General features: G+C 44.4%; 1 protein-coding gene across 1 annotated transcript in view; it reads left to right on the top strand.

The window, feature by feature from the left end:
* The window catches only part of LOC311105794 (olfactory receptor 8I2-like), a gene marked incomplete at both ends in the record, with an annotated part of 29,694 nt that extends 16,761 nt beyond the window's left edge, over window positions 1-12,933 (top strand). The window contains one exon of the mRNA XM_084147994.1: window positions 12,295-12,933. Coding sequence (XP_084004120.1) covers window positions 12,295-12,933 — 639 coding nt within the window. The remainder of the gene's footprint in view (window positions 1-12,294) is intronic.
* Between the last annotated feature and the right edge of the window lie 2,648 nt (window positions 12,934-15,581).

The following is a 15,581-nucleotide window of genomic DNA, read 5'->3' as shown; positions in this document are numbered from 1 at the left end:
AAGCTTGCATTTGAAAAATGCACCATAAGCGAGGCTCTTCACTTGCACTCTCCAAACTCCCGCCAGTGGAGAGTCACGTAGCCTAGAAATAGGCTATGTGACCTGCGCTCCACGCTTTGGAGTCAGAAGAATGTTGAATAAGAGAAAATGATTGTTCCATGTATGTATGGTGTTGAAATATCATTAATAATCATTAAATCTGATTAAGACGAATGTACCAATGTAACAATGGATGTGGAAATTGTATTTTACATTGTAGAACCAGTTTATTGGACGTAATTGCCAATTGTTAGACAGATTCGATTTGGTTTCTCAAGGGGAGTGTGTACAGTCTTGCCATCTACCGGTGTCCATTCAGATAGGACAGGTTAAACATGATACTGAGGCTATTTTCTTTGGGCTATTACCCCTGTATATTTGATGAAACTACTTGTATATTCTGTATGATATGACGCTTTCATCATTGGGTCACCAAGACCTGTAAATAAATCTACTCTCTGAAGACTTCAACTTACATTTACATTTACATTTACGTCATTTAGCAGACGCTCTTATCCAGAGCGACTTACAAAGTGGTGCATTCACCTTATAGCCAGTGGGATAACCACTTTACAATTTAAAAAAAAAATTTTGGGGGGGTAGAAGGATTACTTTATCCTATCCCAGGTATTCCTTAAAGAGGTGGGGTTTCAAATGTCTCCGGAAGGTGGTGAGTGACTCCGCTGTCCGGCGTCGTGAGGGAGCTTGTTCCACCATTGGGGTGCCAGAGCAGCGAACAGTTTTGACTGGGCTGAGCGGGAACTATGCTTCCGCAGAGGAAGGGGAGCCAGCAGGCCAGAGGTGGATGAACGCAATGCCCTCGTTTGGGTGTAGGGACTGATCAGAGCCTGAAGGTATGGAGGTGCCGTTCCCCTCACAGCTCCATAGGCAAGCACCATGGTCTTGTAACAGATGTAAGCTTCAACTGGAAGCCAGTGGAGTGAGCGGAGGAGCGGGGTGACGTGAGAGACTTGGGAAGGTTGAACACCAGACGGGCTGCGGCATTCTGGATGAGTTGTAGGGGTTTAATGGCACAGGCAGGGAGCCCAGCCAACAGCGAGTTGCAGTAATCCAGACGGGAGATGACAAGTGCCTGGATTAGGACCTGTGCCGCTTCCTGTGTAAGGCAGGGTCGTACTCTCCGAATGTTGTAGAGTATGAACCTACAGGATCGGGTCACCGCCTTGATGTTAGCGGAGAACGACAGGGTGTTGTCCAGGGTCACGCCAAGGCTCTTCGCACTCTGGGAGGAGGACACAACGGAGTTGTCAACCGTGATGGCGAGATCATGGAACGGGCAGTCCTTCCCCGGGAGGAAGAGCAGCTCCGTTTTGCCAAGGTTCAGCTTGAGGTGGTGATCCGTCATCCATACTGATATGTCTGCCAGACATGCAGAGATGCGATTCGCCACCTGGTTATCAGAAGGGGGAAAGGAGAAGATTAGTTGTGTATCGTCAGCATAGCAATGATAGGAGAGGCCATGTGAGGATATGACAGAGCCAAGTGACTTGGTGTATAGCGAGAATAGGAGAGGGCCTAGAACTGAGCCCTGGGGAACACCAGTGGTGAGAGCACGTGGTGCGGAGACAGCTTCTCGCCACGCCACTTGGTAGGAGCGACCGGTCAGGTAGGACGCAATCCAAGAGTGAGCCGCGCCGGAGATGCCCAGCTCGGAGAGGGTGGAGAGGAGGATCTGATGGTTCACAGTATCAAAGGCAGCAGACAGGTCTAGAAGGACAAGAGCAGAGGAGAGAGAGTTAGCTTTAGCAGTGCGGAGAGCCTCCGTGATACAGAGAAGAGCAGTCTCAGTTGAATGACCAGTCTTGAAACCTGACTTGTTTGGATCAAGAAGGTCATTCTGAGAGAGATAGCAAGAGAGTTGGCTAAAGACGGCACTCTCAATAGTTTTGGAAAGAAAAGAAAGAAGGGATACTGGTCTGTAGTTGTTGACATCAGAGGGATCGAGTGTTGGTTTTTTGAGAAGGGGTGCAACTCTCGCTCTCTTGAAGACGGAAGGGACATAGCCAGCGGTCAAGGATGAGTTGATCAGCGAGGTGAGGTAGGGGAGAAGGTCACCGGAGATGGTCTAGAGAAGAGAGGAGGGGATAGGGTCAAGCGGGCAGGTTGTTGGGCGGCCTGCAGTCACAAGTCGCAAGATTTTATCTGGAGAGAGAGGGGAGAAAGAAGTTAAAGCATAGGGTAGGGCAGTGTGAGCAGGACCAGCAGTGTCATTTGACTTAACAAACGAGGATCGGATGTCGTCAACCTTCTTTTCAAAGTGGTTGACAAAGTCATCCACAGAGAAGGAGGAGGGGGGGGGGGGGGGGGGGGGGATTCAGCAGGGAGGAGAATGTTGCAAAGAGCTTCCTAGGGTTAGAGGCAGATGCTTGGAATTTAGAGTGGTAGAAAGTGGCCTTAGCAGCAGAAACAGATGAAGAAAATGTAGAGAGGAGGGAGTGAAAAGATGCCAGGTCCGCAGGGAGTCTAGTTTTCTTCCATTTCCGCTCAGCTGCCCGGAGCTCTGTTCTGTGAGCTCGCAATGAGTCATCAAGCCACGGAGCTAGAGGGGAGGACCGAGCCGGCCGGAAGGATAGGGGACATAGAGAGTCAAAGGATGCAGAAAGGGAGGAGAGGAGGGTTGAGGAGGCAGAATCAGGAGATTGGAGGGAGAAGGATTGAGCAGAGGGAACAGATGATAGGATGGAAGAGGAGAGAGTAGCGGGAGAGAGAGAGCGAAGGTTGCGGCGACGCATTACCATCTGTGTAGGGGCAGAGTGAGTAGTGTTGGAGGAGAGCGAGAGAGAAAAGGATACAAAGTAGTGGTCGGAGACATGGAGGGGAGTTGCAGTGAGATTAGTAGAAGAACAGCAACTAGTAAAGATGAGGTCAAGCGTATTGCCTGCCTTGTGAGTAGGGGGGGACGGTGAGAGGGTGAGGTCAAAAGAGGAGAGGAGTGGAAAGAAGGAGGCAGAGAGAAATTAGTCAAATGTAGACGTAGGGAGGTTGAAATCCCCCAGAACTGTGAGGGGTGAGCCATCCTCAGGAAAGGAACTTATCAAGGCGTCAAGCTCATTGATGAACTCTCCAAGGGAACCTGGAGGGCGATAGATGACAAGGATATTAAGCTTAAATGGGCTAGTGACTGTGACAGCATGGAATTCAAATGAGGAGATAGACAGATGGGTTAGGGGAAAAATTGAGAATGTCCACTTGGGAGAGATGAGGATTCCTGTGCCACCACCCCGCTGACCAGATGCTCTCGGGGTATGCGAGAACACATGGTCAGACGAGGAGAGAGCAGTAGGAGTAGCAGTGTTTTCAGTGGTAATCCATGTTTCCGTCAGCGCCAAGAAGTCGAGGGACTGGAGGGTAGCATAGGCTGGGATGAACTCTGCCTTGTTGGCAGCAGAACGGCAGTTCAGAGGCTGCCCGAGACCTGGAACTCCAGGTGGGTGGTGCGTGCAGGGACCACCAGGTTAGAGAGGCAGCAGCCACGCGGTGTGAGGCGTTTGTGTAGCCTGTGCGGAGAGGAGAGAACAGGGATAGGCAGAGGCAAAGTTGACAGGCTGCAGCAAATGGCTACAATAATGCAGAGGAGATCGGAATGAAATGAACTAAACATCTGGGAAAGGAGAGAGCGGGGGCTCCCTCACCACAACTCCCAAATATAACTCTCCCAACTTCCACCTCAGAAACTATAATTGTTTCACTGAAACACCCGAATATAACTCTCCCAACTTCCACTTTAGAAATTATAATTGTTGTAAACTACAGCGGTTCAATGTTTCTAGGAATAGACTCTAACTTACTTTATTCAGCTAGCTAACTTGGTACAGTATTCTTCCATGAAAACCACCCAGGGCACCGTATCCTTTGACGCCATATCTAACTAGCATGCTAGCATCCAAAAACACACGGTTTAGCACCAATACTTGGTTACAACAAACTACCAATAGTGTGTTAACACACTAAACAGATAATTCGTGTCCGTGTCTAGTTCCTTTCATAACGCAGCAATAATTAAACGTTGGCTAGCTAGCACAAAGTCAGTCATGCTAGCTACACAAGTGGACTACACATCTCGAATGTTCAGAAAGGGAAGCTTTATGTTGCAAAATTCTCATTGACTAAAATTATATTGTATTTAGCTGCTACAGTACTGCTAGCTGGTAGTGTTGGCTAGCTAGCAATGGCTGTGGTGTTGACTTTGTTTGAAAAACGGCGTCGCTGCGAACGAATGTAGCTGGCTAAAATGATATTGTATTTAGTTGCTACAGTACTGCTAGCTGGTAGTGTTGGCTAGCTAGCAATGGCTGCTGTGTTGACTTTGTTTGAAAAACGGCGTCGCTGCGAACGAATGTAGCTGGCTAAAATTATATTGTAATTAGTTGCTACAGTACTGCTAGCTGGTAGCGTTGGCTAGCTAGCAATCGCTGCGGTGTTGACTTTGTTTGAAAAACGGCGTCGCTGCGAACGAATGTAGCTGGCTAATATTATATTGTATTTAGTTGCTACAGTACTGCTAGCTGGTAGCGTTGGCTAGCTAGCAATGGCTGCGGTGCCTTGCCTTCAGCTGATTTCATGCCCTTATGACAGCTACAAGGTCCATATTTTACAATTATATAAGCTAATAAAAATATGTTGTAGACAAAATAATGAAAAGAGCTGTCTTGTAGCCTCAATAAATATACAAAGATTTGTAGAACAAGTCGTTGCATGTACAGTACCAGTCAAAAGTTTGGATACACCTACCCATTCAAGGGTTTTTCTTTATTTTTACAATTAAAAATATGAAAGAACACATACGGAATAATTTAGTAACCAAAAAATTGTTAATCAAATTATATTTCAGATTCTTTAAATAGCCACCCTTTGTCATGATGACAGCTTTCCACACTCTTGGCATTCTCTTAACCAGTTAACATTTACATTTTAGTCCAGAGCGACTTACAGGAGCAATTAGAGTTAAGTGTCTTGCTCAAGGGCACAGCGACAGATTTTTCACCTAGTCGGTTCGGGGATTAGAACCAGCGACCTCTCGGTTACTGGCACAACACTCTTAACCACTAAGCTACCTGCTTCACCTGGAATGCTTTTCCAACAGTTTTGAAGGAGTTCCCACATATGCTGACAAATTTCCACCGGTCTAATGTCCAATGTTCGTGTTCCTTGGCCAAAGCAGGTCTCTTCTTATTATTGGTGTCCTTTAGTAGTGGTTTCTTTGCAGTAATTCAACCGTGAAGGCCTGATACACACAGTTCCCTCTAAACAGTTGACGTTGAGATGAGTCTGTGACTTGAACTCTTTGAAGCATTTATTTGGGCTGCAATTTCTGAGTACAAGATAAATAATAAATTAATGAAAAATAATACAAAAAATACAAAAAATATATATATAAAACAAAGGAAAATTATAAATATACTCAAAAAATTAAGAATTAAAACATTTGAAATTATTAAAAAATAAATTGTAAAGTGGTTGTCCCACTGGCTATCATAAGGTGAATGCACCAATTTTTAAGTCGCTCTGGATAAGAGCGTCTGCTAAATGACGTAAATGTAAATGTAAATGTACTATTTCACTGTATAGCCCCCAGCCCAGCTCAACCTGCCTTAGACAGCTCCTTTGTTCCACCCCCCATACACGAGGAGACCGACTCAATCGGTGCCTCCAGTGATGCTATCTCTTTCATCGTTACCCAACGCTTAGGTTTACCTCCATTGTACTCATATCCTTCCATATCCTTGTCTGTACATAATGCCATGAATCTATTCTAAAACGCCCGGAAATCTGCCCCCTTTTTTTCTCTGTACCCAACGCACTAGAAGACCAGTCCTTAAAGCCTTTAGCTGTATCCTTATTCTACTCCTCCTCTGTTCCTCTGGTGATGTAGAGGTTAACCCAGGCCCTGTAGCCCCCAGTATCACTCCTACTCCCCAGGCGTTATCATTTGTTGACTTCTGTAACTGTAAAAGCCTTGGTTTGTTGCACGTTAACATCCGAAGCCTCCTCCCTAAGTTTGAGTTATTCACTGCATTAGCACACTCCGCCAACCCTGATGTTTTAGCAGTGTCTGAATCCTGGCTTAGGAAGGCCACCAAAAATTCAGAAATGTCCATCCCCAACTACAACATTTTCAGTCTCGATAGAACTGCCAAAGGAGGTGGGGTTGCAATCTACTGTAGAGATAGCCTGCAGAGCTATATCATACTATCCAGGTCTGTGCCCAAACAGTTTGAGCTTCTACTTCTAAAAATCCACCTTTCCAGAAATAAGTCTCTCACTGTTGTCGCTTGCTACAGACCCCCTTCAGCCCTGAGCTGTGCCCTGGACACCATATGTGAACTGATCGCCCCCCATCTATCCTCAGAGTTCGTATTGCTTGGTGACCTAAACTGGGATATGCTTAACACCCCGGCCAACCTACAATCTAAACTAGATTTCCTCAATCTCACACAAATTATCAACGAACCTACCAGGTACAACCCAAAATCTGTAAACATGGGCACCATCATAGATATCATCCTGACAAATTTACCCTCTAAATACACCTCCGCTCTCTTCAACCAGGATCTCAGCGATCACTGCGTCCGTAATGGGTCCGTGGTCAAACGACCACCCCTCATCACTGTCAAACGCTCCCTAAAACACTTTAGCGAGCAGGCCTTTCTAATTGACCTGGCCCGTGTGTCCTGGATGGATATTGACCTCATTTCGTCAGTAGAGGATGCCTGGTTGTTCTTTAAAAATGCTTTCCTCTCAATCTTAAATAAGCATGCCCCATTCAAAAAATTCAGAACTAAGAACAGATATAGCACCTGGTTCTCCTCAGACTTGACTGCCCTTGACCAGCACAAAAACATCCTGTGGCGTACTGCATTAGCATCGAACAGCCCCCGCGATATGCAACTTTTCAGGGACGTTAGGAACCAATATACACAAGCAGTTAGGAAAGCAAAGGCTTTCAAACAGAAATTTGCATCCTGTAGCAAAAAAGTATTGGGACACTGTAAAGTCCATGGAGAATAAGAGCACCTCCTCCCAACTGCCCACTGCACTGAGGCTAGGAAACACTGTCACCACTGATAAATCTACAATAATCGAGAATTTCAACAAGCATTTTGCTACGGCTGGCCATGCTTTCCACCTGGCTACCACTACCCCGGCCACCAGCTCTGCACCCTCCGCTGCAACTTGCCCATGCCCCCCCCCGCTTCTCCTTTACACAAATTAAGACAGCTGATGTTCTGAAAGAGCTGAAAAATCTGGACCCCTACAAATCAGCTGGGCTACACAATCTGGACCCTTTCTAAAATTAGCCGCCGAAATTGTCGCAACCCCTATTACTAGCCTGTTCAACCTCTCTTTCGTAACGTCTGAGATCCCCAGAGATTGGAAAGCTGCCGCGGTCATCCCCCTCTTCAAAGGGGGTGACACTCTAGATCCAAACTGTTACAGACCTATATCCATCCTGCCCTGCCTTTCGAAAGTTTTTGAAAGCCAAGTTAACAAACAGATCACCGACCATTTCGAATCCCACCGTACCTTCTCCGCTATGCAATCTGGTTTCCAAGCTGGTCATGGGTGCACCTCAGCCACGCTCAAGGTCCTAAACGTTATTATAACTGCGATCGATAAAAGACAGTACTGCGCAGCCGTCTTCATCGACCTAGCCAAGGCTTTCGACTCTGTCAACCACTGCATTCTTATTGGCAGACTAAATAGCCTTGGTTTCTCAAATGACTGCCTCGCCTGGTTCACCAACTACTTCTCAGATAGAGTTCAATGTGTCAAATCGGAAGTCCTGTTGTCTGGACCTCTGGCAGTCTCTATGGGGGTGCCACAGGGTTCAATTCTCGGGCCGACTCTATTCTCTGTGTATATCAATGATGTTGCTCTTGCTGCTGGTGATGCTCAGATCCACCTCTATGCGGACAACACCATTTTGTATACATCAGGCCCTTCATTGGACACTGTGTTAACAAACCTCCAAACGAGCTTCAACGCCATACAACACTCCTTCCATAGCCTCCATCTGCTCTTAAACACTAGTAAAACTAAATGCATGCTTTTCAACCGAACGCTGCTTGCACCCGCCCACCCGACTAGAATCACTACTCTCGGTAGGTCTGACCTAGAGTATGTGGACAACTACAAATACCTAGGTGTCTGGTTAGACTGTAAACTCTCCTTCCAGACTCACATTAAGCATGTCCAATCAAAAGTTAGATCTAGAATTGGCTTCCTATTTCGCAACAAAGCCTCCTTCACTCATGCTGCCAAACATGCCCTCGTAAAACTGACTATCCTAACGATCCTTGACTTCGGCGATGTCATTTACAAAATAGCCTCCAACACTCTACTCAGCAAATTGGATATAGTCTATCACAGTGCCATCCGTTTTGTCACCAAAGCCCCATATAGTGGGTAGTATATGGACCTGTACGCTCTTGTTGGCTGGCCCTCACTACATATTCGTCGCCAAACCCACTGGCTTCAGGTCATCTATAAATCACTTCTAGGCAAATCCCTGTCTTATCTTAGCTCACTGGTCACCATAGCAACACACACCCGTAGTCTGCGCTCCAGCAGGTATATCTCACTGGTCATCCCCAAAGCCAACACCTCCTTTGGCCGCCATTCCTTCCAGTTCTCTGCTGCCAATGACTGGAACGAACTGCAAAAATCTCTGAAGCTGGAGACTCTTATCTCCCTCACTAACTTTAAGCGTCAGTTGTCAGAGCAGCTTACCGATCACTGCACCTGTACACAGCCCATCTGTAATTAGCCCATCCAACTACCTCATCCCCATATTGTTATTTATTTTGCTAATATGCACCCCAGTATCTCTATTTGCACATCATCTTTTGCACATCTATCATTCCAGTGTTAATACGAAATTGTAACTATTTTGCACTATGGCCTATTTATTGCCTTACCTCCATAATTTACTACATTCTGTACACTGTATATATATTTTCTGTTGTATTTTTGACTTTATGTTTTGTTTACCCCATATGTAACTCTGTGTTGTTGTTTTTATCGCACTGCTTTGCTTTATCTTGGCCAGGTCGCAGTTGTAAATGAGAACTTGTTCTCAACTGGCTTGCCTGGTTAAATAAAGGTAAAAAAATTAATAAAATTAAACTGCCATTTTACTTGTTAGTCATTTAGCAGACGCTCTTATCCAGAGCGACTTACAGGAGCAATTAGGGTTAAGTGCCTTGCTCACGGACACATTGACAGATTTATTTTTCACCTAGTCAGCTCGGGGATTAGAACCTGCGACCTTTCGGTTACTGGCACAACGCTCTTAACCACTAAGCCGTCTGCCGCCCCTGCCATGACGCCTGTGAACAGTCCGCTGGGAGTAGATCGATGATACGGACTACTTCAATATCAACTTTATGAAGGTTATAGGACTTTGTACAAAGTTTTTATACGCTCAGACAATATTTTACAGTGCATTTTGCGCAGGATGTTTTTTTCATTACATACATTTGTATCATTAATTCCTGCAGAAACTAGCTACTACCAAAGTCTAGCCCTCCTCTGATTCACTTCCTGGAGATGAACAGGGTTAAAAAAAGATTTCCACAGATGTGAAATAAACTTTACTGAGATCTGTACATTTTGTGGAAAGTCTTTAGAGACAAAGAAAAATGTACCCTTGTGGTCCAAATACCAATTAGGAATTTGGCAATGCTTTAAACAAGTTCTGTTCAAAATGTAGCAAGGTGTCAAAAAAACTTGAACTTGAACAACATTACTTGAAAATATAAAGATTGCACAGAAGTGAACTAAACTTTGCTGAGATCTTTGTATTTTGTGGAAAGCGTGAATATGAACTTCAACAATATTACCTTGCTACATAAACCAAATCTTGTTCTATCTATCTCATATCACATCTCCTAATCGGTCTTATTGACATGGTCTCATTAGGAAGGTAACCTCCAGCGTGAGCAGTGTGTATCTGAGGGGTTCATCTGTCTGTCACTCCATACATCTCACACGTTGCTATGGCAGTTGAGACACTCAGATACTGCCCCATAAAGGAGTGGTGCGGAGAATGATGAAGTGTCAGACCTAGGTATGATCTGGTCTGCGCAGGTGGAGGTGGACTGCTCTGGCCTTCAGTACAGAGATACAGAGACCATACAAATACACAGAACGTACGAATGATCATCTTCAAGGAGAACTTTGAAATTACTAACTTTTTTTTAAAATTCTGGTCTGTGTGCTCACTGTATTGTACTGTAGGTGGCTGCTGAAGCTGGGTGGTTTTGGGTTGACTTGTCCTGCAATCAAAATAATGTTTGACATCTGAATACCAACGACCCTGAAGGAGAGCTATCATTGTTGAGAGGCTGACAGACTGCTACAGTGGGGAAAAAAAGTATTTAGTCAGCTACCAATTGTGCAAGTTCTCCCACTTAAAAAGATGAGAGAGGCCTGTAGTTTTCATCATAGGTACACATCAATTATGACAGTCGAATTGAGGAAAAAAAATCCAGAAAATCACATTGTAGGATTTTTAATGAATTTATTTGCAAATTATGGCGGAAAATAAGTATTTGGTCACCTACAAACAAGCAAGATTTTTGGCTCTCACAGACCTGTAACTTCTTCTTTAAGAGGTTTCTCTGTCCTCCACTCGTTACCTGTGTTAATGGCACCTGTTTGAACTTGTTATCAGTATAAAAGACACCTGTCCACAACCTCAAACAGTCACACTCCAAACTCCACTATGGCCAAGACCAAAGAGCTGTCAAAGGACACCAGAAACAAAATTGTAGACCTGCACCAGGCTGGGAAGACTGAATCTGCAATAGGTAAGCAGCTTGGTTTGAAGAAATCAACTGTGGGAGCAATTATTAGGAAATGGAAGACATACAAGTCCACTGATAATCTCCCTCGATCTGGGGCTCCACGCAAGATCTCACCCCGTGGGGTCAAAATGATCACAAGAACGGTGAGCAAAAATCCCAGAACCACACGGGGGGACCTAGTGAATGACCTGCAGAGAGCTGGGACCAAAGTAACAAAGCCTACCATCAGTAACACACTACGCCGCCAGGGACTAAAATCCTGCAGTGCCAGACGTGTCCCCCTGCTTAAGCCAGTACATGTCCAGTCCCGTCTGAAGTTTGCTAGAGTGCATTTGGATGATCCAGAAGAGGATTGGGAGAATGTCATATGGTCAGATGAAACCAAAATATAACTTTTTGGTAAAAACTCAACTCGTCGTGTTTGGAGGACAAAGAATGCTGAGTTGCATCCAAAGAACACCATACCTACTGTGAAGCATGGGGGTGGAAACATCATGCTTTGGGGCTGTTTTTCTGCAAAGGGACCAGGACGACTGATCCGTGTAAAGGAAGGAATGAATGGTGCCATGTATCGTGAGATTTTAAGTGAAAACCTCCTTCCATCTGCAAGGGCATTGAAGATGAAACATGGCTGGGTCTTTCAGCATGACAATGATCCCAAACACACCGCCCGGGCAACGAAGGAGTGGCTTCGTAAGAAGCATTTCAAGGTCCTGGAGTGGCCTAGCCAGTCTCCAGATCTCAACCCCATAGAAAATCTTTGGAGGGAGTTGAAATCCGTGTTGCCCAGCGACAGCCCAAAAATATCACTGCTCTAGAGGAGATCTGCATGGAGGAATGGGCCAAAATACCAGCAACAGTGTGTGAAAACCTTGTGAAGACTTACAGAAAACATTTGACCTGTGTCATTGCCAAGAAAGAGTATATAACAAAGTATTGAGAAACTTTTGTTATTGACCAAATACTTATTTTCCACCATAATTTGCAAATAAATTCATAAAAAATCCTACAATGTGATTTTCTGGATTTCTTTCCTCATTTTGTCTGTCATAGTTGACGTGTACCTATGATGAAAATTACAGGACTCTCTCATCTTTTTAAGTGGGAGAACTTGCACAATTGGTGGCTGACTAAATACTTTTTTTCCCCACTGTATATGGTTGGCAGTTAATGTTAAAGTGTCATCAAATTGTTTTTAAATAGACCAACCAACAAAACTTGGACAAACTGAACGTTCTCTATTTTTGTGAATCTGACACTGATCGTTACCATTTTTCTGGAGAAAATGTTGCATGACCCTATGTATTTATTCCTCTGGAATCTGTGTATTAATGGTATCTATGGCGCTTCAGCTTTCTACCCAAAGATACTTTATGACCTTTTATTTGAATCTCATGTGATAACATGCATAGGGTGCATGACCCAGATATTAGCCATCTACTCCTATGTTTTCTGTGAATTCACCAGCTTGACAGTGATGGCATATGGCAGGTATGTTGCCATCTGCAAGCCTTTACAATACCACTCTATCATGACTACTCGAAAAGTGTGGACACTGCTTCTTCTTATGTGGCTTTTCTCATGGCTAGAAAGTAGCATTGGGATGGGACTAACAGCTAGGTTACCCCTCTGTGGCCTCGACATCGATAAACTCTACTGCTCAAACTGGGCCGTCGTGAAGCTCTCATGCGTTGACACCACTCTGAACAACCTCTATGGCTTCATTCTCACGTTTTCTCATTTTTCTCAAACGATACTCATCCTGATTTCCTACATGAACATCATCAAAGCATCTTTGCGTTCCCGGATGGAGAGGAAGAAGTTCATGCAGACCTGTCTGCCTCATCTGATCACCCTGACTAACTTCACCATATCCCTCACCTTCGATGTGATGTACGCTCGCTATGGCAGCAACACCAGCCTGCTGGCCCTGAGGAATATCATGGCGGTGGAGTTCCTAGTTGTGCCTCCTCTCGTGAACCCTATGATATACGGGATGAAACTCACTCAGATTCGGAATAGAGTTTTACAGATGTTCAACCGGAAAGTTGCTGCCCTAAGCTAAATGTATTGTGGTGATGCACTTGTGTGTATCAGCATAACTTTCTTGTTGATCTAAAGGTGTAATATGTTTTACATAAAGCTAGATTGACACTTTTCATGTGTTCTTTTTCATGGACATTAGGAAGGAATAGGTGCAACTCTCGCTCACATTTAAAATCTTGGTACTTTTTCATGGACGTCATGTGGAATAACTTTTCCCCTTTTATTTGTTGTCAATGACTGAGATTCAAGTGTTTGGCTTCATGGAGTCATCTTGTTACCCTGACCAACTAACTGAAAATAACTGTATATAGCCTGCTTTATATATCCTGCCCTTACACTTTTAGAAAAAAAGTTGCTATCTAGAACCTAAAAGGGTTCTTCGGCTCTCCCCGTGAAATAACCCTTTAAAGAACCATTCCACAGTCTGCATGAACCCTTTCCACAGAAGGTTCTACATGGAACTCAAAAGAGTTCTACCTGGAACCAAAAGGGGTTCTCCTATGGGGACAGCTGAAGAACCCTTTGACTTAAGAAGCCATTTCCACTCCTGTGGTGAATTGTTATCTTAGGCCTACTACTGATTCACGTTAGGGCTCTATTCAATCAGATCCGCTTTAGCCGACATCCACATAGTGGTTGTTTTGGCGGTGTCGGAGTTGGAACTGCGTTAGAGCTGTCAAATCAACAAGCGACTTCTGGCATTATACCTAAACCGGACATTGCCATTGGCTGCATGAAGTCGCATTAACAGAAATCTCATGCAGCCTTGTTTACAAGTTCGAAGACTGGAATGTGAGATGTAATCTACACCTCGATTAGGCTGATAGAAATCCTAATTATTTATTTTAAAGGTACACTATGCAGAAATCGCTCTGCCATTTCCTGGTTGCAAAAATTCTAATAGTTTCAGTTTATGTGACAAAACAAGCAGGTATAGTGTAGAGAATCATTGTACCATCTAAACCGCTGTGAAATATATTTTCCATAACCAAAAATATTGTGTTTTCAGCTGTTTGAAGCTGGTGTACAAAAAAAAGTTAGTAAAAGACGCAAAAACAAAACTTAAGAAAGGGAAGCATATAAATAGCGCGCATAGAACAGATCTACCGCTTCTTAGACTTGCTTTCAATGAGAATGACAGATCTATAACTCACATTTCTATGTGAATTTGGTTGAGTCGCCCCAAAAAGTTACATATTTCAGCTTTAATGATTTTCAATTTGAGTGTCATTATTTCTATATAGCCAACACTTTCTCGTTGTAAACTTCTAATGCTAGTGGGACGGGTGTGGCTTCTTGACAATGATCAAGAGCAGCTGCTAACCAATTTGACAGCTCCAAAGCACTTACACCTTCGACACTGCCAAAACATAAGCTATGTGGGTTTCGGCTACCACCGTTTAACGCTTGATCTGATTGAATCTAGTCCTTAATCATCCCCCCCCCCCCAAAAAAAAAAAACAGCTATCCTTTGTCCTCCTCCCTGTTTGCACTAATGATAGATACAGTGGGGGAAAAAGTATTTAGTCAGCCACCAATTGTGCAAGTTTTCCCACTTCAAAAGATGAGAGAGGCCTGTAATTTTCATCATAGGTCCACGTCAACTATGACAGACAAATTGAGAAAAAAGATTCCAGAAAATCACATTGTAGGATTTTTAATGAATTTATTTGCAAATTATGGTGGAAAATAAGTATTTGGTCACCTACAAACAAGCAAGATTTCTGGCTCTCACAGACCTGTACCTTCTTCTTTAAGAGGCTCCTCTGTCCTCCACTCGTTACCTGTATTAATGGCACCTGTTTGAACTTGTTATCAGTATAAAAGACACCTGTCCACAACCTCAAACAGTCACACTCCAAACTCCACTATGGCCAAGACCAAAGAGCTGTCAAAGGACACCAGAAACACAATTGTAGACCTGCACCAGGCTGGGAAGACTGAATCTGCAATAGGTAAGCAGCTTGGTTTGAAGAAATCAACTGTGGGAGCAATTATTAGGAAATGGAAGACATACAAGACCACTGATAATCTCCCTCGATCTGGGGCTCCATGCAAGATCAAAATGATCACAAGAACGGTGAGCAAAAATCCCAGAACCACACGGGGGGACCTAGTGAATGACCTGCAGAGAGCTGGGACCAAAGTAACAAAGCCTACCATCAGTAACACACTACGCCGCCAGGGACTCAAATCCTGCAGTGCCAGACATGTCCCCCTGCTTAAGCCAGTACATGTCCAGGCCCGTCTGAAGTTTGCTAGAGTGCATTTGGATGATCCAGAAGAGGATTGGGAGAATGTCTTATGGTCAGATGAAACCAAAATATAACTTTTTGGTAAAATCTCAACTCGTCGTGTTTGGAGGACAAAGAATGCTGAGTTGCATCCAAAGAACACCATACCTACTGTGAAGCATGGGGGTGGAAACATCATGCTTTGGGGCTGTTTTTCTGCAAAGGGACCAGGACGACTGATCTGTGTAAAGGAAAGAATGAATGGGGCCATGTATCGTGACATTTTGAGTGAAAACCTCCTTCCATCAGCAAGGGCATTGAAGATGAAACGTGGCTGGGTCTTTCAGCATGACAATGATCCCAAACACACCGCCCAGGCAACGCGTGGAGTAGGAACGGGCCGGACCGGGCTGACGATGCGCACCCCTGGCTT

Source organism: Coregonus lavaretus, assembly GCF_964263955.1.
Source record: "Coregonus lavaretus genome assembly, chromosome: 30".
In the NCBI taxonomy this organism is placed as follows: domain Eukaryota; kingdom Metazoa; phylum Chordata; class Actinopteri; order Salmoniformes; family Salmonidae; genus Coregonus; species Coregonus lavaretus.
The sequence above is the reverse complement of the archived record's forward strand: the minus strand, read 5'-3'. Positions and strand labels throughout refer to the sequence as shown.